Here is a 24,634-nt window from a genome sequence, read left to right as displayed (position 1 = left end):
CAGGTTTGTGAATTTTGGGCAGAAGATAGAAGTTGGGGGTGCGGGGGTTGTCAGGAATTAACATGGCTGTGATAAGAGCTGTGAGGCCTTCAGGGTAGCCACGGGTGTGGATGAAGTACTGGATTTTATTGAGGTGTGCGGAGGATAGGTCAACTGTGGTGGGTTTGTAGGTGGAGGAATCCGCCAGCTGGCGAGTGGCCTCCGCCAGGAAATCTTGAGAGTTCAAGACCACCGTGGTGGATCCCTTGTTGGCTGAGAGGATTTTGATGTTATGGTTGTTGCGGAGATCTAGGAGAGCTTTCTGTTGGGAGGGGTTGAGGTTTGGTTATGGAGGTCATTTAGGAATGAGCTGTCAGAGCTGAATCGGCACTGTGAAGAACATCTAATTGTTACAATTTTCATGTACCAATATCGGTAAGTGTATGAGTATTCGTTCAAAGTAGTATTGGCAGAGCCGTAGCTAGAGATTTCTGCGCCTTGGATTAGAATACATTTCGGCGCCCCCCCCCCCCTTACACTAGCCTTGTTGAACTTCTACCATTGTTTTTTTAAGGGAGGGGTAGAAGCATTTGCTGTTGTGCCGTACTTAAATAATGTCGTTCATTCAAGTTGATGTTTCATTTATGCTAATAATTGTAGCAATTGTATGTAATTGTAGCAATTACAACTACCGAGTTGTATGTATGTATACACTTATTCTTCTGAATCAAGGATCATTATTAACCTCTCGGTGTGCGATGATAAAAAATCCTAGAAATGAAACTAATACATGCAAAAATATATATATCTTACCATATGAATAGCATATATATTTCTTAGGTAGCAGAAGAATCTCTACAAAAGATCATTAATGTAATGTTTTTTTGTTTTTTTTTAAATACATGAAACCCTTTCAAATACCCTGCAAAGTCATTGTACAAACTAGGTAAAATCATTCAGTATTAATGTAATGTATTTACACTGCAAAATATTATACTGATGAGCTGAAATCAACAACAATAAAAACAAAAACTTATTAAGAACTACAATCAGTACATGATTATTTGACAATTCTCTTGTGTGAACATACTAGTTAGAGTTTCACTCTTCTTGCCTTTCGAGCAGCAAAGTCATTAATAACATCATCGAACACAAGTGATTGAACTCTGTACTTCTCAACAGACAAAATAGCCAGGTTAGTCAGCTTTTCTTGACTCAAGGAAGAATGCAAATAATCCTTTATAAGCTTTAGCTTACTAAAACTCCTTTCACAAGATGCAATAGACGAAGGTAGAGTTAAAAATAGTTTCAATCCAGTGACATCATTTGGGTACAACTCAACACATGATATTTTATGAATGAATGAGAGAGCAGCAAGTGGTGACAATTCTGACAAACATTCCTAGTGAAAGTCTTTAATAAATGCTTGCGCATGATGTTTACAGAACAACAGTTCATGAAGCAAGCATTTGGTAGAGTGTACTGTTTCAGTGACTCTTTTGAGAGGTCACATAATTCCTCCAAAGTTGCGCAGACATCCGGAAATTTGGTACTTAGAGACTGTACTGAGTTTGCTTTACAGACCATCTAAGCCTCGCATCAGGTTAAGTTTGCAGCAGGTTTTATGTATTCATCCGCACGAGAACTGAACTCAGAATCATCCGTGCCAGTATTGCCTGAACCTCAGAGCTCTTCGTATCGCAGACAATGAGAGAATCGGCAGTATTGCCAACCTCTGAGCACATTAAAACCTGCACATGTATGTCAAGCGGAATGCATTTTTGCTTCTTTTTGTCTCCTGAACCATACAATTTTTAAAGTACTTTCTGCGCATAGATTATGCAATAAATGTGTCCTTACTTTATATAAATCACGAAATATCTTCAAAACATAAGGGCATGTGTGTCGAGTACACAGAAAAGAAGAAAAAAACAAAGGTAAAAGTAAACGACAGGCCCCTCTTGAACTTAATAACGAGTTATTGTTTCTAGTTTAGAAATAAATAAATTTATGAAATGAATCACTTCACTAAACCAGGAGCCAAATGTTGGTCTGTCCATTTCTTGGTGATAATCACCCTTCCCTTTCTTTGCATGGAACAGTAAATATGCTTTTTCAACAAAGCCTTCATTGTCGCCAGTGGATGAAACAATAAGCCTCCCCCTCCCCCTTTCTCGCTGGTTGCTTGAGCCGTGGCGGTGGTTGCACACTCCCACGCTTGAATCAATGTACGCATGTCTCGTCCAAATAATTAACAGCGATATATTTTAATACAGCAGAGATTCTTTTTTCGTCAAACAACAAACAATTGTTTCCTACTCCTAAACTCAACCGCAAATCATTCAACACCCAGGACACAGTGCGTGCGAACATTTACGGCAAATCACCTCACGCCCTGTTTTATTTTGGCCTTGTTGCCGTAAGGAGGAATATTTATTTAAAACAACTTGTTTGACTTAGAAGAGCTTTTTCCTTCGGATGATGCTCAAAATAACACTCAGGCAAAGCCGGGCACTGAACAGGAGACCTCTATTCAGTCATTCTCGCCTCTGTATAGAACGATTAGCAATGAATCATGATAAAAATAGGGTTAAAATAGTGGGATGTGCAACACTGGTGTCACTCATTCCACGCACTTTGCAACGTATTCAGTCTCACTCGACTCGCTCTTGAGCTTCAGCGATTCTTCAGCATAATAGAGATCCCAGTTGGCTAATCTGCGGATCCAAGTTCGTCTGCACAGTGATTGCAACCGATCAAGTCCATACCTGCTAATGGATATATTATTTTGTCTGTATATTACACATTAAATAACTGTTTTCTTGCAAGTGTGCAGTTGTGTCGGAATGGAACCCATCTCAGCGGAACTATATTCTGCCCGCACGTTTGGATCTACATATGCTACGGCTCTGAGTATTGGTTCAGCTTACTTAAAACTTATAAAAATTTGATCGTCTTTGAAATGGCAGGCCATTGTTTCAGGAAGTATTAACCATGGTTTATAAATAATATTGCTCTCTGAAAAGTGTACACATATCACAGTGATCAAAGATGCTCCAGAAGAGAAAAGTCCAAATTAATAAGAATATAAATATATAGTCAGGTATCATATATATGAATGTTTTCATTATCTTGAATGACTTATTTCTTACATATAAATTTGTAATGCTAATAGTGTGTTAAATAAGACATGTTGTGACATTGTAAATATGTGTCAACTGGATGGAAACTCATGCCAGGAAAGATGGTATGCTTATGCTTGTAAATTAACAACGCAATTGCAAATTTATGATTTATATATTTAAAGCCTGTCAGGACACCATCCAAACTTTCTAAACTAACAATGGTTCCTTATATGCGTTGCAGTGTTCAATTTTAAGACACCCAAATCTAAAATATGATGGAGTTCATTTTTAATTATTTCCTAGTCTGCAGATTCCATGTTGCTCGGGAACTTGCAGAAAGGTAGCCTTGATGTGATGGGTGCTGTTGTGGAATTAGCTGTGGAACGGTCCGGCTTGTTGTGGTTGCTTCGGATACAGAATCCCAACATGTGCACTGCTTTCGAAGTTGCTTCTCATTTGCGAGACGAAGCCCTGGAGTGGATGGCTGCCATTAAGGAAACTGCTCAAAATGCCAGCGTTCGGGTATGTTAGTTTATTTTCAGCTTATTATATGTGTTGAATGCATCCCCTTTTTCCCTTTGGTAAACTTGTTCTGTAAGTTGGTTGTATCCCCATGTTTCCAGAAATTTATTGTGCTTGCATGGTATGATGCCTGTCAATAAAGGTACAGTAAGAAATTCTAAAATAAACAAATCAAAGAGCAGGGAAGGATCTCTCTTCCTCTATTTTAGATCAGATACCATGAACCTGATCCTTCTATTTCAATTGTGTACTTCCTTCTATATGTGTAAGAACTAAGAGGAAGTATTTATTATTTGTACGATTATTTTGTGTTTTGTGGTTTGTAAGTTTACAATTGTTAATATAATCTCTCCACACATACTAATCTCATATATCTTCTTTATTGCTTCTACATTACTTCTGCTAGGGTTGTTACAGACTCAACTTTTACAAAATAAAAATTTGTGTGTAGTAGTAGTATTTTGGTATCAATTTTTATACAATATTTCACCTCATATAATCTATTTGCAAGTAGCTTCTACATATACACCCAACGGCAAAATAAACAGTAGGTAGATTGTCCATGGTTTTGTTCCAGTTTTTCATAAATTGAAATTAGAACATCAATAAGCAGAGGACTTCATTTGCTTCACATCAACAGAATTCCATTCTTTTAAACAACACAGGCTGAAGAATAGAGAAGAATGAAAATAGCAATGGACAATTTGCCTTCTAGTATCTTTTCTATTGGCAACTAGTAATAATCTATAAAATTTAGGTTACCTTCCTCATTGAGTATATTTACCACCTGCTAGGGCATTTATACGTCACTATGTTGCATGATGGTCAGGGACGTAGCTAGGTTGATCAGTTCGGGGGGGCCAAATCTGAAATTTGTTCCTATGTAAATATTTCCAGACAGTAAAGGTAAAAAAACTCTGTGTGTGTAATGTACACACACACACACACCACAGATATATATATATATATATATATATATATATATATATATATATATAATATTACATTATAATATTGCTACATACGTATATAGTGCATTGGTATATTAAACTACTAAGAAGTGTATATAATATACGTATATGTGAATACTGGAGGTCAAATAAAAATTAGAGTTCAACAATTTTCAGGAAGCAAATCAATTTATGTAATTACTATTAAACTATTACTTTACAGTTTTCCTTAATGTATTTTACTTTCTGCTTGTCTCAATGACAACCTCTTCTTTTTTATCGAAACTATATCCTCTGTGGAAGTGCTAAACTGATAAATTATTCTGTGTAGGATCTTTCCTATTCATTCTGGAGGATACCGCGATTTTTTTTCACCTGTTCGAGCGGCTCCGGTGCCCACCCAGCGTCGTACGTATAAAGTGGGTACATGGAGGAAACTCTGGCAGGTAAACGAGGCCAGGGACGTGGTGCTGATTGATCACATCACCTCCACCTTCGGCCATGATCAAGAAAGTGTGGTGCCCTAACTACACATCCCTATACGATTTCATGGCATAGCGAAAAGCACAGGGGAGCACATTACTTTACTTTTTTCATTATTTGGTATCCAGTACGTCATCATTAACAAGTCATATTACATAGACGCACACGCACACATATACACAGTTTTTTGGGGTAACCATTATAACTTGTTACTTACTAGAAACGCTTATATTGAAAGCGAAGCGAACAAGAAAAATATTACTAATTTCATACCTTTCATTCTTTCAAACAGGCAATAACAAATACTTTCACGAGTCATCATGTAAGTAAACTGCTACATTTTCTTCGTCCTCTTGCATCTGCCCCTCCTCCCTCCCCAAGCCCTCCTCCCTCCTCACTAAAGTTATTGCTTGCTCGAAGGCAGCGAGGTCATTGGACTGTTCTGGTACTTGGCACCCTGGATAGAAGCAAAATCTAGCAGAATGAACAAAATGAATCGAAAACAAAGGTTTACTGGGAAAGGGAAAATTTAACCGTATTTGCGTATTGCCTTACAGAAACGGTGCACTGAAACAGCAGGGGTACAATAACTCAACCCAGGGATAAGTCTTCGCTGCCATTTGAATGCCATTTCCTTCCCTTAATCCCTTAAAGCAAGAAAGACCGCTCCCTGCAATTTGTCAGGTTCGACACGAAGGGGTCTAAATAGTCATAAAGTGACGACCACAGATTAGAAATAGGTCTCGCAGGAACATTTTATGACAGGCAGTTCAGAGAGTATTTGGGACGCAGTGCCGCCTTTGGTTGTCCGCAACCATCTCGCCAACATTTGTTGAACAAGCTTGTTGTATTGTCTCCATTCAAGCTTTGTGCTGGTCTTAGGGCCGCCTGTCAAGATGTTGCTTTCCTGAAGAAAGAAGATCGCGTTTTATTCTAATTTCTGGGCCTTCCCGATGGCGCAGTGGTACCGTCGTTCCCTTGTAATTAAGGGGTCCCGGGTTCGATACCAGGTGGAGGCACATAGTGGTTCGGATCCCACTTGAAACTGTAGGTCCAGTCCCGATTAACCTTACTGTGCACAAAGTGGACTTAAAACAACTCAATCAATCAATCAATCTTATTTCTGGCTGTGAATTTAGGCAGGGACGTAATTATAACAATAATAGGACGTTATAAAAACATTAATAATAATAATAATAATAATAATAATGACGCTTTTAACATTGAAATTATTGTCAAATTTAAATTCTAGCACATTTAGTAGTATTCCAGCGCAAACAGCACTTTAAATTATGCGAGTGATTTGTAACTCTCCTCTAGACACTAACGTGTGCAGGTTTCTTTTCAGAGGGGAGGGGGAGAGACAGTATAACATATTTCATAATTAACCACTTTTAAGCTTCCTTTTGAAAGTTGCTCAAAGACAGAAATTTCGGGAGAGTTATAGCCGCATCAGCTCCCCCATGTGTACACCAGTGCCTCGAGATGTAGTAGGAAAAATAGATGCGTGCCACTTCTTTTGCACCCTGCATTCTCCCAAAACAACGTTGATGGTTTGTGCAAGTATCATGCACAAAGACACTGAAGTAGGTGTTTTCACACTTGTTTATTTCTGTCTTGAGTTCGTGTTATCAGTAGGGAGCGGGTTTATAATAGCCACAAAGCATGCTAAATAGACAGGTAAATTGGCGCCAAAAATGACAAAATTTGACAACTTCAAAAAGCACAAAAAATAGGTACTAAATATCAACTTGTTATTACCTTTCTTTTTCAGTTTCACACCTATTTTTTTATTCTACGTATATTATATTTTTTTAAATGTTGTGCCTCTTTTCTGTTACTTTTAGTTAATCGCAATGTTGACGATCATGAATGGCAATTAATGAAGGAAAACTCACAAATCGCATCACAATTATGATATGTAATATGCAGAATATTATTGGCGACTCAAATGTTCTGTTCCTTGTTGTTGTTGTCTTTTAACGTTCTTAAGAATAAATTCATGTTTTTGCTTTATATTGCATATTTATTATAACGTCACGTTTACCACGGCGGACCTCCTCGGTATTGTTTACCACGTTGCCTTGTAACCAAAGAGTGCCAGGTTCAAGTCCCGATGGAGACGCATTGCACAATGGGTCGGAGTCAAATTTAAATTATAAATCCAGTTCCAATTAATCTATTTGAGCATAAAATGGACTTTAAACTATTTTTGATTACGACGACAATGGGATCAGTTATTGTAATAGTGAAAGAAAATAATGTCTCCTTCAGGATTCAAACCTCGGACTCAGTTTTACAGAAATTGTAATCTCTAGACCAGTGGTTCCCAAAGTGTGCCCTGGGGCGCCCTGGTAGGCGTACGGGGCCGCCGCAAGATGTTCCAATATTTTCACTGAAATTCAGTCATTGATATGATTGTTCCAAACACATGTTCTTATTTAGAACATTTTACATAAAAAATGTTTCGGAATTTGAAATATATGTTTATTTTTTAACTTAAGGAAAGCAACCTATGCACACTAACAGAGCGTTACAAGTGTTAGATAGGGCCTCCCCGGTGGCGTAGTGTTAGTCACCACCTTGTAATAAAGGGGTCACGGGTTCGTTACCCGGTGCAGGCACATAGTGGTTCGGATCCCACTTTAAACTGTAGGTTCAGTTCCGATTAGCCTTATTGTGCATGAAATGGACTTAAAACATCAATTCAATCAATCAATCAATCAAAGCAAGTATTAGATAGGCCTACATTCTGATTTGGACGCCGTGAAAAAATCTTGAAACACTAATGGCGCGGCGAAACGAAAAAGTTTGGAAATTCCTGCTCTACACCATAAAGATTAGCTTTGTTCCTTCGTTCGTCAGTGCTATATATATTTTTTAAAACAATGCAAATATAGGTAAAGATTATTTCTCCGTTGTGTGAGGTATCAGTAGACCGTTAACATCTGCTAGCAATGCCAACAATGCATTAGTGTACATTGTTATTAGCTAGGCTTCCACTCTCCCCGACATCCATTCTAAACAATGGCATTACTTATTTCATTTATTCCAGTGTTCGTGGCGGAGTGGTAAGCGTAAAGGGCTACGGAATCAGAGATCTCATGTTCAAACCTCCACCAGCCATTGGTGACTCATTCTGTTTGTCTATGCTCTCATCACCTTTCCATTCGTCCATCATTCATCCATCCACATCGACTTGTAAAAATTAACCTACGAGGTAGGAAAAAAGGTAAAATAGCCAAAATGAAAACCTATTGAATTCTAGCCGCCTCAGTGGCTGAGCATGTTAGCTACCGAATTACGATTTTGTCCCAAATTGATCTAAGTTCGAGTCCGTGAGTTTTTGTATTAAGTCCTCTTCATGCACAGATAGGCCAATCGGGACTGGACGTACAGTTTAAAGTTGGATCCAAACCACTATGTGCGTCCACTAGATATCGAACCCAGGCATATCTTTGACATTAGCTAGAAGTGTCAGTAAAGTAATGTAAAATCAGGAAACGAAAATCAAAGTACATCCAGTGTTCAAATTGAAATTTTTAATTTAACTCCTGACCAGGTAAAGAATTTTCCTCTTAAATATTCTCGATCATATTTTGCTATTGCTATGAATTTGACGTAATCATTTCTTTCAACTTCAAGTAAATATTACATTAATATCAGCATATAAATTGTCAGTTTCTGTACTGAATTTTACATTAAAATTAATACTGTTGTTGGTTTGCAAATTACAATATGTATTTGATGAGAAAATATTTCCTGATTAATTTGCCTTCCTCTAAGAAAAATAATTCTGATATGAAATAAAAGTCCACTGAGACGACATCTGTGATTACTAAACTCTTGTACATTAATTGGAAAATTTGTGTTATTTACTTTGAACCATCAGTCCGTATGTTTTAGGTACAAATCTCAAAATTTGAAAAGGGAAGCTGATATGACTTTTCTCCTCAGCATTTTTTCAATTTGAACACTCGATATACAGACATATACATATTTCATTATTTAAGTTAAAGTACGAACACACACACACACACACACACATATAATTGTTTTACAAAACTGATTGGTACTCACTTTGTAATTCGCCCACAGTTCCATGCATTTTAGATGATAGGACGTTCCTCATTTTCCTTAATTTTTTCACATGGTTTCTTCCAGTTGCGAATCCCTATTTTCCTGAAACTTGATTCTGCATATCCTGACTCTGTGCCAAATTTACAGCATGGAAGACAAAAGCATGTGTCAAGTTCCACACTATATTCTAGCCACGGCGCAGATGCAAACCAGTGTTTTTGAAATGACCGCTTTCGCTTTCCGAACGTAGTATTTGTATAGTTTTGCAAAAGTGGTTGCCTAGGATTATCTACCCCAAGATCAGTAATTGTTTTCACATTAGTACATTCACTTGTTTTGTCTAACTTGGAAACGTCAGAACTTGGACCAACACCCTCTTCATTGCCTTCATCTTCCACATGTTTTGAGATAGTTTTAAAATATCCGGTTTTGATAAATTTATCCATTCAACATGGAAATGCACAACAACGCTAGAACTCTTCCCACACACGAACAAATACACAGTGACCGTAGGAACCCGATAGCAGACCTTCCTCGCAAGCAAGAACACAAAGCTAATCTGTGGCTCTGAAGCTGAAGCATACAGCAATTTTAAATCTCAGAACAATGTCAGTACTGGAGAACTCTCTCCATAGCCTATGTCGCTCGACCACCTACTGTTGACCGCTCGGCCACGGCGGAGTCTTTGATTCCATCTGTATTGGAAGGGTCATTTGCAACAAAAGGGTCGGATCTCTGGTGTCCAGGAACTTAGGGCAAGGGTAATAACCTCGAAGCAGGCAGATTTTATGACCTTGGTTATAATCTGGTAAGCAAGGAAAGGGTGGAATTTTGCTGTCCTACATTTGCTTCCGAAGATTTTCTTCGGAACAGTGTTTCCAACTCTGCTACAAATTTACCAGAAAATAATATGTAGTATTAATTTAGGATAATTTTTAATCGATCAAAAATTTGTTTGCGGGGTCCAGAGTTACAACTGCCGGGGCCAAAGCCCCCCCAGGCCCCCCCCTAACGACGTCCCTGAATGATGGTCACAAATCATTCATTTCATGTAAACTGATTGGCTTTTTGAAACTGTTGTTTAATCCCTTTTCTTTCAGAAACCATTTTTTTAAAGTCTACTTTACATATAGATAGGTTAATCTGGACTGGACGTAGAGTAGACTGTGTGATCTGAACTACTATGTGCTTCCACTGGGTATTGAACCTGGGACACTTTGATTATGTTACTACTACATCATTGGGGAAACCACAGAGACCATTGTTAACTTGGTATTTGAGCTCCCGTCCTATCCTTTATCAGTCATCCCAGTAAAAATGGTGTATTCTCAATTTTCAGGGGGAGAGGACTAACCCTTTTTCCCATTCCTTCTCGCACATAAGGGATTCTCTACCTGGAGTTCTGTGGGGAAGCAGCATGTGTAATAGGGCTAAACTTCCAGATATCTACCGTATTTACACGTGTATAATGTGCACCCTGATTTTTGATGGGGAAAAGCGACTAACAATATATATAATGCGCAGTACAATTCAGGTTCAAGAAATGGCTTTCTTGGTTGTAGGTCTTAAAGCTGCTGCTATGCCAATCAAGAGGCCAGCAAATGTGTCTAACGTAATAATGTTGTAGGGCCTACATGTTAGTCACAATGATGTGGTTATATTACTCACAGCTTTTGGTGCTTCGAAGCAATATTTCAAAATATAGTTTATGAGGTCATTTATTGGTTATATTTAGACTAACTTTGGTGTAAGACTTTTGCTCATTCCTTCTTTACATTTTCTAATAAAAACTTGAAAATGTGCTTTTTCCATGACTAACATAACAACTATATGAGGCACATTAAGGACCCTCAAACTAACAGTTAGCAACACACGATTTCTTCCATTAAGGCATTTACACACTCCATACTTGTCATATTGTTTGGCCAGTAATACATTTTAATTACTATTTTCTTTTTCCTTATCTTTTCTTTCATCCAAAGTACCATAAAAATCAGAACATTGAGAATTTTGTGATGAGCTTATTTTAACAGCAATGCGCATTAGTGTCGCCATCTACAATGGAATACTATTGACATATTCAGAAACTGCAGAATATAAGCTTTGCAATGATATATAACATGATAGGGATCCATTAACATGAAAAATCAATGCAAGTGTCACAAAATCATGGAATGACCCTGTTTCATGTTGGCTATCTGAATTATTCCGTGCATAGTATGCACCATAGTTTTTAAGGGCAAAAATTTTGGAAAGAAGTGCGCATTATACTTGAGTAAATAAGGTAATTGGTTTGATATTTTGGGGAAGCACAGAGAGAAGCAGTGCTTTTAATGGCTTTCATTGTGCCCATGTGATTTTAATGTGTTACAAATGCTCAAACGGTCATACATCTCGTGAACTACACTCCTCCACCAGTTGACAATCATGGATAAAATTATGGGAAAGGCAATGCATGTAATAGCAGCACCATTCAGTCAGCTTCCCCATGGGGAAGACCAACGGAAAAAGTTCACCTGTGTCATCCTTGTCATTGTCCTGTTGGTGACAGAAAACTGCAGCTCCTCTCCTTTGTTGTTGCTTTGTAAACCACAAGTTTTATAACTCCAGTTTGGCTGCCAGGAATGGAAAAGTTTCCATGTGATAATGTCATTAAAGCACATCATATTCTCTACTTGGCATTCATTACATCATCATTGTTGTAAAACCTTCCCCTTTTGCAGGAGAGTCAACACAAGGAAATGGAGCGCCAGTGGAGGATAGCGAAGGAAATGTCCAACTTGATCGTGTACTGTCGCTCGGTGGCCTTCAGCATGGAAAGGATAAAGAAGAACAGCTTCACGTTTGGTGAAATGTCTTCTTTCCCAGAAACCAAAGCAGAAAAACTCATATGTCAACAAGAGAACAAGTTCTTCCTCAAATATCATCAGGTAAAGCAGCATACTTAATGCCATGTAAAGAAAATTAAAACATTTCTATACATTTCTCTATAGATGCACATTGCTGAGTATTTGTACAACTTGTGAACTTTGAGTTGCAGATGCTACCAAGTAATACTGAGGTATGCACTTATATATGGTTAAATACAGTGTGTTTCAAAATATTTGATATCATTACAGATGTAAATATCTAAGTAACTATACACAGTCAAGGTAAAGGAAATTACACAGGTGTACTGCTCAACTCAATAAGATGTATGCATAAAATTTTGAATAAGAAATTCAAATATATGTGGATGTCACAAATGATTGTTCATAAGTGTTCAATATGCCTGTGACATGGCACACATCAAGGTGGTAGTCAGCTCCTGTCCAACACGTTGCAGCATGTCTGCAGTAACAGTCTCCAGTCTAGCAGTGATTTTCTGCTGGAGGGGACATAGACAACGGCCTTTCACGTAGCCCCAGAGAAAAACATCACAAGGTTTCAGGTCTGGTGAGCGACATATCGACACGGCACAGAATTGCTTGCGCATTTGCAAGCATTTTCTCATGACAAGCCAAACTGTCGTCGGAAGAATCGGGTTTTCCTGACTTGCTCTACTTATGGACTTCCTGGAGCTTCGCACAAATCTGTCCTGAACCCGCTCAACGTTCAGATCCTTTTGCCCTGCACAGACAGCCATCCTCTTCGAACTTTTTGTACCATGTCCATATCTGCATTGCAGTTGGTGCATTTTTGGCAAATTCCCTCACAAATGCAAGCTGCACATTCTTGTTCGACTGTGTTCGAGCATACTCTAACACACAAAATGCCTTTTTTCCCACAGTGAATGGCATGTCTACACCTGTAAAGACAAGAACATACCACATTGCAGATTGGCTTTTGAGGTGTTACTACTCATACTGTTAATTTTTAGATCATTTGCACGGGAATTGGTAACGTTATTAGATTACAAAATGATATCAAATTTATAGAAACACCCGGTATTGTAATACTATTTTTTTTTATTGATAATGGCCCTTTGGGTTTCTTTGAATTTCAAATTTGTGAAGAGATATATATATATATATATATATATATATATATATATATATATATATATATGTATATATATTATACTTACTAGGAAATTTTAATAACAGTTTAATAGGAATGATTGATTCCTTATGTACTTTGTCTGAATATAATGGTGTGATTTGAAAGATGAAGGAAATATAATTTATCATAAATTTGTAAAATAAATGCATTACAAAATTGTACATAATCATTTTGAAACATATTGCAACTGCTGTTAGTTTTGTAACATGAAGTGCTCATGTGCTTTCACTGAATGAGTTGTAATTAGTTTCATTTGTATTAATACAGTGGGTGTCTCGATTATAGGTTTTTTGGGACCTGATTCTAAAAGGCTAAAAATGTTCTTATAGTTAAATTAACAACAACTAGAATCTAGTTTAGTTACGTTTGATATGATTTTGATTTCATTTTAAGGTGTTTTTGTATTTTAAAATGTTATTTCTTTTGGCTAATTGCGATGATCAGAATGAATGATGATGATTAGATGCAATTGATGAAGGGACACATCCGGTAGGGCTGCACATCCTTCGACAGCTCATGTCCTTATCTGCCAGTGTTGAAGTTCACTTCTGCTGGGTCCCTAGGCACATGGGCAGGCACATGGGCATAAAGGGGAAGGAAGCAGCTAATGCTGCTGTCAAGTCTGCTGATGCAGATGGCAACTTTCTCGTCCACCTTAAGCCAGCTAGTGACCTGCAGAATGTGTTTCATCGTTGCCTTCATGACACTTGGCATAAAAAGTGGGATGCTGTAACAGGGAACAAGCTTCACACTCTTAATGCATTCACCATAGGCTTTCCTTGTCCCGTCCCTCTCGAAAAGTACTTGTAACTCGACTGCATATTAGACACAGCTGTCACCCATGACCACTTGCTGCAAGGGCTGGACCTTCCAATGTGTTGTCTGTAATGTCATTTTAAGTGTGTGGCATATTCTTGTTCAATGTGCTGATTTTGCTTCCCTCAGGTAGACTTCTCATCTTCCCAACTGTTTGTCATTCCTGTTGGAAAGTTACAATGTTTATTAAATGTTTTTAGCTTTTTCCAAAAAACTGGTCTCTTCCACTGTCTGTGGGAAGGTTTTTAGTGTATTCTTACGTTTTAATGTGTTGTGCTTGTCTTGTGCAGGTCCCTTTTCAGTTGCACTTTCAATCTTTCTCAAGGGGCTTCTTATACCCTTTTTTTAACCTTTTAAGTAAGAATGTGTGCCATGTGTGCCGATGCACCTGCCAATTTTAAATCAAGTGTTAAAACACTAACATAGAACACCCATGACCAGGTTGGGATTTGAACCTGGAATCTTTGGTGGGGAGTCCAAGCTTGGTCAGAGAGCTGGTTCACTTTCAATTGCAAATGAAATTATAAACTATGTATTTTTTCTCCCTAGATCCAGTTTAGCCGTGTGTATCCTAAAGGACAGCGGATTGATTCCTCAAATTACAACCCTGTTCCTATGTGGAACTCTGGTTGCCAGATGGTGGCACTAAACTATCAGACACCAGGTAAGAGTTTACTTTCTTTCAAGTTTCTCAACTCACGTTTACTTTTGCCATACTACACTAGCTATTTGCTGGACCTTGTGGTGTTTATTCTATCTTGTACCACTCTTTATATCATTTTTTCCACTCAGTGTATTTTTGTATACCATCCCCTTCAGTCACTCTCCCTTTCCTTATTTCTACTTTTTATCGTTTGGTTTTGTGTTTAGTTCCTTATTTCTTAGTTTTGCATCATTTATGCTATTGATACCATGAGTCTAACCTGAAATCTATTTGCAATTGGCCATGGTACAGCGGAAAGGCGAATTTTAATTCTTCTATGGTGAACACTCTTATTAATACTGTGTGTTCCAGAAATAAATGGGAGGTTAGAAAAATGTATTGCAAGCAAACTATTGAACTTATGTTAATGAAGCCAGTCTAGAATGATTGAGGAAATTTATTAATTATTAATATAAAAGTATTAGATCTCTCTTTCCCTAACACTGTGCACATGTAATATTGTTACATTGGTTAAGAAAGTATAATTTTGTTTACCTTCACTTTGCAGTTCATCAAACATACCTAACGTCTTTTTCTTTCTTCAAATTGTTAATGCTGCATGCATACATTTGCTGTTACATGGTTTCCACAGGCCTGCAAAAAACTTGGAAACGTCAGATAAATTGATCTATGACTAAAAAGGCATGTAAAAATCAGAAATCCATAAATATATTCAGAAACCTTGAAAAGTCTGGAATATTAAATGTTGCTGTTGTCCTTAGCAGTGACTGGATTGTACACATATTCTAAGTCCAGATTTGACAAGAAGCATTCACGAGCGAAAAAATAGTGTTCTTGCAACTGGCGCCATTGATTAATTTGAATGGTCTGAAAATGTATTTCAAAATGTCTGGAAAACCTAGAAAAGCCAGGGAACTTGATTTGGCAAAATGGGTGGAAATTGTGTTGTTATATAGCAGCCCTTACAAATGTCATCCGTATTATACATCTCAAGATGGTGGTTGCTTATATTGTGTCCTAAGGCTACAATTGAAGTTGCTTTATCATCCATGTGTGCCACCAACCTTGTTGGAACTACTGTAGATAGAAAGTTATGCTTAAAACATATCAGTTCTAGATACTTCAGTATGCATTTGATAAAAACCGGCATCCAAAATGGAACGTGGGTAGAGTCTGATGTTTATTTTTATTTTGCAGACAAATCAATGCAGCTCAATCAGGGGAAGTTCAGACTGAATGGTGGTTGTGGTTACATTCTGCGTCCAGAGTTTATGTTCCGAGAGGATTTTGACCCTTACGACAAGAATACATTGGTCAACGTGGAACCTTTGACATTGTCAATAAGAGTAAGTTTCGCATGTAAATTGTCAGTTATTTACTCATGCTGGTGAGATTTTACTTTAGGGAAATTTCCACATTAATGTAACAAACTACATCAACAATAAAACTTTACTTGTAGTGACTAAACTTCTGAATTCAAATTTTACACAATCTAATGCATCTTTATCAAGATTTATAAAGCAGAATGAAATGTAATGCCAGTTACAATACATAATTAGTGTTATTGAAAAATGTGCTAATTATTTACCGTAACTTAGTTTCTAAAAACAATCAAGACATAGACCTCTTCAGATGTAAAGGTATCATTCTATTCTATTTATTTATATTGATGATGCTTTTTTAAAATTTGGTTTGTTGTACACCCTTCATGAATTATTTTAGCATGAAGATAGTATAAACAATTATTGTTTAATGTAAATTATTGTAGTTCGAAATGCCATATTCCTTGTTTGAATTTCATCCTGATTATGTTACCTTCCTGTTTATGTAATTTTGTAATTAAAATGTAGGATACTACAATTGGCCATTTGCCTGTTATTTGTCCAGAATATAGAGTATTGGTATTTCTTTGAAAATATATTTTTTTTAAAGAAAATAGTTGCTAACACAGGTCCAACTTCCAACTAAGCCTTAATAACACTATTGCTATTGTATTCACTGCCAATATCAACTGTGGCCAGTAGAGTACCTGTAAGGAAATACCATTTGCCTTGGTTGCAAAGGCTAAATTAGGGGCATGCATAATTAGTTTTTGACGAAAACATGAAATGGGAAATAACACATTCTAATGTTAATTTTTCATGTTCTTGAAAAGTGTGAAGTGCATTTTGCTACCATGTTTTGTCACAAAATCATATGAAATATAATCTTAAACACGTAATTTATGGTTTATTTACAGACGTGGCACTTTCTGAGGTCTCAATTATCCTGTGAGTTATGCAAGTCACTGAAAATTAATTAATTCTGCTGTAAATATTTGAGAAAAAAATGGACTCCTTTACACAAGAATAAACTTAATACTCGGATAACTATATAAATGTGCTATTAGAAGTGAGGTGTTAATTTTGTGTAATAGGTATACTTTTTAAGTCAATATTAATTTCACCATTTTAACATCAAAATTCCACTTTATGTACAGCTTTTGATCCTGAAATATTCCCAGTTTTTATACCGAAATCTTGATCTTTTGTTCACCATAAATATGTGGCTCTAATAACATTCTGAATTTAAACATATTTCAAATTTAAATGTTGTTCACACACCTGGATATTTTACATAATGTACTGAAATTTGTAAACTATTCTTAAGAAGTGACTCTTGAATGGCATCACAAAACATTGTGAATATGAATAAAAATTCATATTGATTTTGCTATACATTTTAATACAAAAGATCAAATCAATTGTTTCAGATTATTGGAGCACGTCACCTAAGTAAAACAGGTCGTGGTACTGTGAGTCCTTTTGTTGAGGTGGAAGTCTTAGGAGCTGAATTTGATTCAGGAATGAAACTCACAACCAGAGCTATATGTAAGTACCTCAATCCAACAAGATCCATTTTTGTTATCCAATAATAAATATCACTGAAAGGAAAATACACATTTCACCCTATAAAAGGTTATGAATGTGATCCCAACTTTATTTCTGGACTTAATTCACAATGATGATACAGCTGATCTGCATGGCAGAGTGGTAAGTGCAGCATGCTACAATGCCAGAGGTTCCGGGTTCGAATCCCTGCAAGGGTGTTCTTTGTGAGTCATTAATTTCATCATATTACTCACCCCCTTCATCATGATTAGTCAAAAGTGGTAGGAAAAAAATGTCCAATAACCTAATTCAAACAATCAGTCACAATGATGTCTACTGCTGCTGTTTCTAGTAATAATAATAATAATAATTCATTAAGATTTAGCACACCTAGATGTACTATGTAGACATTTTAGCGAAAAATGCAAGCTTGACCTGGGTTCGAGTCCTGGCTGAGCCTACATTTTTTACTGAAATTCTACATAATAATAATATTTGATCTGCATTTGGAATAGTGGTGTCAGGAAAGTTTTTTGGTGGATCTGCCAGTGATATTTGTTAATTACTGCACATTTTATTATAAGTTTCTCCACTATATAAAGTTATGGCCGCGGTGGCTCATTCGGTAACGCATCTGACTACCATGCTAAAGGTCCCGGGTTCGATCCCCGGCCGGTTCAAATCCTGGAACTTTTCTATCGTTGGAAGCGGCCCCGGTGCCCACCCAGCGTCGAATAACATGGGTACCTGGGGGAAACCCTGGGGGGTAAAGGCAATCAGGAGCGTGATGCTGATCACATCACCCCCACTTACGACCGGATCAAGAAAATTGGGGCGTTACCCCCACACCCCCTATATGCCTTCATGGCATGGTGCTGTGCACAGGGGAGCACTTTATCTTTTTTTACCACTATATAAAGTTAAATTTTGACTGAAAATAAACATTTTGCATATTATCTGTAACACAAGACTGTTTTATGTGTTGTGATGTTAAATACATTTTTTAATATCATAAATAGCAAATTCTTTAAAAATATTTACTACACATGGGTACTAGCAGTCAAGACAGTAATATCTAGTGGTAGAAGTTAAAAATATATTTACGAAAGGAAGATCTGGCAAGTATGGGATCACATATATTTTATCACAATTAAACAGTAATCCCTTGGATCTGATTGACCACAATTTATACTGTAGTGGCTTCATATCTCAGCTTGATTGGATCTGATTAAACAAATAAGTTGTAATATATAAGAAAAAATGTACTGTCTAATTATATAAAATTAAGTAGCGAATCAAATGTATCCTTTATGATTTCCACTTCTTGCTTCCAGCTGACAATGGCTTTAATCCAATATGGAATGAGATATGTGAATTTGATATCTTCAATCCTGAATATGCACTGTTGAGGTTTGTGGTCCAGGATGAGGATATATTTGGAGATTCAAATTTCATTGGGCAAGCTACTTACCCTGTGAGTATTAGTTGTAAATACTAAGATTATATGCCATTTTTCTAAAAGAAAATCTCTTCAGAACTGTTTCAAGACATGCCCTTGAGAAATTAGCACTTTCACTTCAATAGCTGTGTGTATATAGAGATAGAAACGATATTTATTGAAGAGACTATCTAAAACTGTTACTTGTCCAATTGTAAAAGAAATCACATGACACATGTTCAATTTAAGTAGTAAGTAAGTGTAGAGCATTATATTTGGTTGGCATTTGCCTTCTGCTTCCATATTGTGTGTCTGCACCACTGAATGCAGTGGGTGATATTTGAACTGTCACCTGGCTCAAAAAGTGGCATCTGTGCTACTCAAGAGCCTTTTGATTTGAATGGGGAACTATGAAATGGCAATGAAATTATTTTATTTGAAAGGAAGTAGTATGCTATTGTTCAAAGTGAAATATTTTTATCTTCCCTCCAAACAAGCAAAGTTAGAAAATGAAGATGATGATGAAAAATTTGGAATGTTAACTGGATATTTTCATTTGGCAAACTGTGTGACCTACCCAAATGTAATTGCGTTTGTATGAATGTGGGATGTCAAATTTTGTGTTCCTGTGACGGTCCTTATCGTTCCAATCAGAATACCGTACTTACACATGTATAATGCGCACCCTGGTTTTTTCATGGGGAAAGTGACAAACAATTATATCTCGTATATAATTTGCAGTACAATCCAGGTTCAAGAAATGGCTTCCTTAGTTGTAGGTCGTAAAGCTGTTGCTATGCCGATCAAGAGTGAATGACATCATACCTTATTTATTCTGTAATAGTAGAAAGTTACATGAAAATTACGTTACGGATTTGCAGTGCCCTTAGATGAAAATTACTTTACGGATTTCCAGTGCCCAGGAAGTTATTTTCTATTATTTCTTGCCCAACAAATACTGCTGATACGCATCCCATGTGATGTGAGGTCCATGCTTGAATTCCTCCAGAATGGCACTGCTTTGCTTGGTGTCGCAGAACATTACATCACAAAGTGAAACAAATCGTGGGAATGGCCGTTAAACTTTTATACGTGGTTTTGCTGATTCCTTCTTTAGTTTTTCTAAAAAAAAACTTCAAAATATATACTTTTTCTGTGACTAATGTAACATTTATGCGAGGCACATTCAGCACAAAATTTCTTTCATTAAGGCATTTACACATTATTACACATTATTATTTTCTTTTTTGTTATCTTTTCTTTCATCCAAAGTACCATAAAAATCAGAATGTTCCGTCATTTTGTGACGAACTTATTTCAACCACATTGCATTGTGTAATGGAATACTGTTGACATTCAGAAACTACAGATCTTAAGCTTTACAATGATATATAACATGATAGGGATCTGTAAACATGAAAAATCAATGCAAGTGTCACAAAATTGTGGAATAACCCTGTATGGTTTCATGTTGGCTGTCTAAATTTTTCCTTCATGATACGCACCACAGTTTTGGGGGTCAAAAATTTAGGAAAAAGTGCACATTATGCATGAGTAAATATGGTAAATTAAACATCAACCTTCTGTGACAAATATTTGAAAATGCATGCTTTTAAATTCAAATTGATTTATTTAAAAGGAAACATTTTGCAAATGTACAATACTTGCATTGCATTGAAATTCAAGTATGCACATCTGGCATTTAAAGGTCAATTCTCCATGTCCTAATGCAATAAAATGTCAGATTTTTTTTTACAGATTTTACATTATCTGCCCAAAAAGTCAAGATTCCACTGAACGTTCATGTCACAACATTTTAAGTTCATATTGAAGTTTTTAGGATTAAAGTTTAAATAAATTGCATATGTATATATATTTTACATAATCCTTCTGTTGCCTTTTAGGTTCAGTGCCTTCGGTGTGGTTTCCGCAGTGTTCCATTAAAGAATAACTACAGTGAAAATCTTGAACTAGCAGCACTATTGGTTCACCTTACGAGTAAACGTAGATCAGTAAGTATTAATCCTAACTGGTTTATTATTCATGTAGTTGTACTTTTATCTTTTATTTTTTCTCTTAAGCAGTTGCAATCTGAAGGTGCCTTCATATTGGTGAGTGAGAAGGAACGATCTGAGCTGTAACTTGTAGCTGAGAACTTGAAATTATCAATTGATTATCCCTTAAATTTAATCACTAATGCTGGTCAATCTGATTATCCAACAAGTGTGCAAAATGTGTAATTTTAATTAATTTTTCGCCAATGATGAGTAACACACATTAATTTTGTGATTTTGGCAGCATTTTTAACATTCCAATTATGTTGTATATCTTGGGATAAGTGTGTTTCAAAATCACAAAAGTATTAATTTTGTACTTATCCCATGAAGCCTGTACCTGATTCGCACCAGGATTTCACATTGAAATATTTTTCAGTACTTTGAGTTGCCAGTTTACTTCAGACAGTAAAGCCTAGAGGGTAAATGTTTTCCCCAGATGAAAATTTTGGGAGAGAAAAAATGTTAAAAACTTGTTGCAGGGTCATAATTAGGAGACTTGTGACTGGTGGCATGGCATGTTAACCTGTTGTTTGTGAGCAGTGGGCCTATGTACATTTGATACATATAAGAATAGCAATTAATGGGTGAAGTAAAAAAGTGAATTGCTGCTAGCATAAGATTATGGTTGACAACATTAGTAGTCCAGAATTGTGTCTTAACGATGCAGGCAACTGTCCAATTACTGACCATACGATCATGTGAGAAATCAAAAATCATAAGTTTGCTCTCAAAAGTTTACTTTCGAATGTAAATTGTTTTGCACATGGCAATGCTAGGGTCTGTTACATGAGTAGGGGCAATTCAGGGTCAAGCTTATATTTCTGGCATTTGGGTTTTTTACAAGGTCTGCAAAAATGTCACGCAACACTTTCACACAGATTCTAATTATCCTGTAAAATTATGCAAGACACTTTTTTTTTCTTAATTTGCATAGTTTTCTGTGAAAACTGAATTTGTGCTGATTTTCTGACATATATTTTAATGAATTATTTTCCTGTAGTTTACGGTTATTACAAGCATAAGAAAACAGTTTTTCATTGTGTTGAAAATTTATATCCTAGTGTCCCAATAGAAGGTGCCACAGATGCATTACACAGATGGCTTATTGAGATGAAGGTTAACTCAGTAGAATCATGGGAAATGGTTCGATGGTTTACTGTATGTGCAAATTACAATTACTTTATATTTGATGGCAAAATCTATCAGCAAAGTAATGGTCTATCAATGGGAAACCCAGTATCCGGAATAATCTCCAGAATTTTCCTTCATTACATAGAATCTCCAATTGTTAATGAGATAGGTGCGGATATCATACTCTACATCAGATATGTAGATGATGTGCTAATTATTGCTAAAAATGATAACACCATCATGGACGTATTTAAATTGTTAAATGAATCACATCGTCGCATAAAATTCACTTGCGAACCCATGAATAACAATGTAATTTCTTTCCTGTCAGACAACTGACTCAACAATTCAAACATCAGTCCATAGGAAAAATTAGCAGGAGAAAAATATATCCATGCCAATTCAGAACATTCACTTATAACAATGGATAATATATTTTTAATTTTTTTCCTGAGATCACAAATACTATGTTCTAATAATAAGGATATCAAAAATTAAGAAGAAAGGCTTTCTAATACAGCAAAGGAAATGACTTTCACACTAACAGAATAAACCAAATCAAAAAACAAGTCGCAAGAAAACTAAAGGAAAAGAGAAATACAGACAAAGATGAAAAATCTGTTGAAAATACATTTGTGTGCATTCCATTCCACAAGGGATTTTCACATAAAATTGCCAAAATTTTTAGAAGATTTAATTTCAAAATTGTTTTTAGATCACCAAGAAGTTTGGAATGTACATTAATGAATTCAAAATTAGAAACTCTCTACCATAAGTGGACACCACAGGAATATATAATATAAGTTGTTCATGTTCAAAGGATTGATATGTAGGACAAACAGCAAGGAAAATGGCAATAAGGTGGCATGAACACGAGTTGGACATTATAAATCTAAACCCAAGAACAGGTTTCTCAGCTCACATCATCGAAGAAAAGCATTTGATTAAAAAGAGAAGGGTTTTTAAAAGTGAGACTGGAAACATAGAGTTGAATGTCTGGGAAGCTTCGTTCATTGCAGAAGAACACTGGAGTAAATTAAATAATGAAAATGGTAACATAGATCCAGTATGGAGTTTTCTTTTTCACAAACTGAGTAAGCCACCATCTTTAAAATTTAATGTAACAGAAAACATCAAGAGACTTTATGAAAACAATGATGACTGAATTACCTGATGATATTTGGGATTCATAATTTTAAATAAAAAATAATGTGATCATTTTTTTTTATCTGAAATAAAAATAAAACAGACTTCTTCTTTTCACAGTTAAGTTGCTATATTACAACAATGTAACACTGACAACATCCATTATATAAGGGATTATTTTTGTTTAAAAAAATGCTAACCATTGTTATAACTGTATCTTTAGTCAAAATGAAAATAAATGTCTGATGAAGGGAGCGTGTGTTCTCCTGAAACGTCACAACAAAAAACTGTTTTCTTATGCTTGTAATAACCGTAAACTACAGGAAAATAATTCTACAATGCAAGCAATGCGTACATACAAGAAAACTATATTTTAATGTTCTGATTTAAATTCTTAAATATTTTAAATCAATAATTTTATTGCTAAATTGATGTACCTAATTGCAGCAGAATACATGCACACTAATATTAATTTTTTATTATTATAATTTTCAAGCATCAGTATTGATGGTGGAAATTTGTAAGAGTAAGAGTATTGTCGTCAGTATCTGCTCAGCCTAGTAATAACCAGTGGCGTAGCATGGGCATTTCGGGTGTGAACTCCAAATCTGAAGGAAGGGTTGGCCCTTTCTTGCTTAATAATTTACTTATGGTATTAGTCGCCACAGGTATTATTATTTGCCTGAAGTCAGCTGGGTTTTCAATAAAACATCATCCATGCATGTTTTAGCTAGAAAATTATATGCCTCACTATGCCACAAATGTTTTGAACTCTGGTGTTTTATACCTTTCTGCATGACGCAAGTCATTAAGAAACCTACCTGAATCACAAGCGCCTCTGCACAACAGTAGATGTCATTGTTGTGGATGATCAAACTACTGATTGATTTGGTTTATTTTACTTCGCTTTTCTACCACTTTTGGTTAATCGTGAATATGAATATGAGTGATGATATTGATGAAGTTGATGAAGGGACACTCACAAAGAACACCCGTGCTCACCCCGGGATTCGAATCAGGGGCCTCTGTCATCTTGGCGCACTGTGCAAAACACTCTGACACGGAGGTGGGTGGATGATTCAACTATATTACAACAGTGCTGATTAGTAATTCAGACCACTGTTTATTACATCATGAGAATGTTGATAAACATTTTAAAATAATTTTGTCCAGAGATCATTCGAGGTTAAGAGTTTTCAAATGAATGCTAAACATTTCCATTGACAGATACTAACGAAAAAAAAAATAATAATAATAAAAAAGAATAGTTTTGCGGGTTAAGTGGTAGAGCAGCCACAGGCTGAACTTCTACCACAAGGACTTCACCAACTT

General features: G+C 36.2%; 1 protein-coding gene across 1 annotated transcript in view; it reads left to right on the top strand.

The window, feature by feature from the left end:
• The window catches only part of sl (small wing phospholipase C gamma 1), a 138,404-nt gene that overhangs the window by 110,651 nt on the left and 3,119 nt on the right, over positions 1 to 24,634 (top strand). Inside the window, exons 17-23 of the mRNA XM_083135782.1 lie at positions 3,408 to 3,626; positions 11,863 to 12,069; positions 14,546 to 14,660; positions 15,858 to 16,006; positions 17,413 to 17,530; positions 18,865 to 19,004; positions 20,873 to 20,980. Coding sequence (XP_082991908.1) covers positions 3,408 to 3,626; positions 11,863 to 12,069; positions 14,546 to 14,660; positions 15,858 to 16,006; positions 17,413 to 17,530; positions 18,865 to 19,004; positions 20,873 to 20,980 — 1,056 coding nt within the window. The remainder of the gene's footprint in view (positions 1 to 3,407; positions 3,627 to 11,862; positions 12,070 to 14,545; positions 14,661 to 15,857; positions 16,007 to 17,412; positions 17,531 to 18,864; positions 19,005 to 20,872; positions 20,981 to 24,634) is intronic.

The sequence above is a fragment of the Lepisma saccharinum genome, chromosome 14, assembly GCF_977018435.1.
Source record: "Lepisma saccharinum chromosome 14, izLepSacc3.1, whole genome shotgun sequence".
NCBI lineage: Eukaryota > Metazoa > Arthropoda > Insecta > Zygentoma > Lepismatidae > Lepisma > Lepisma saccharinum.
Note: the sequence above shows the minus strand (reverse complement) of the source record. Positions and strands in the feature narration are given on the sequence as shown.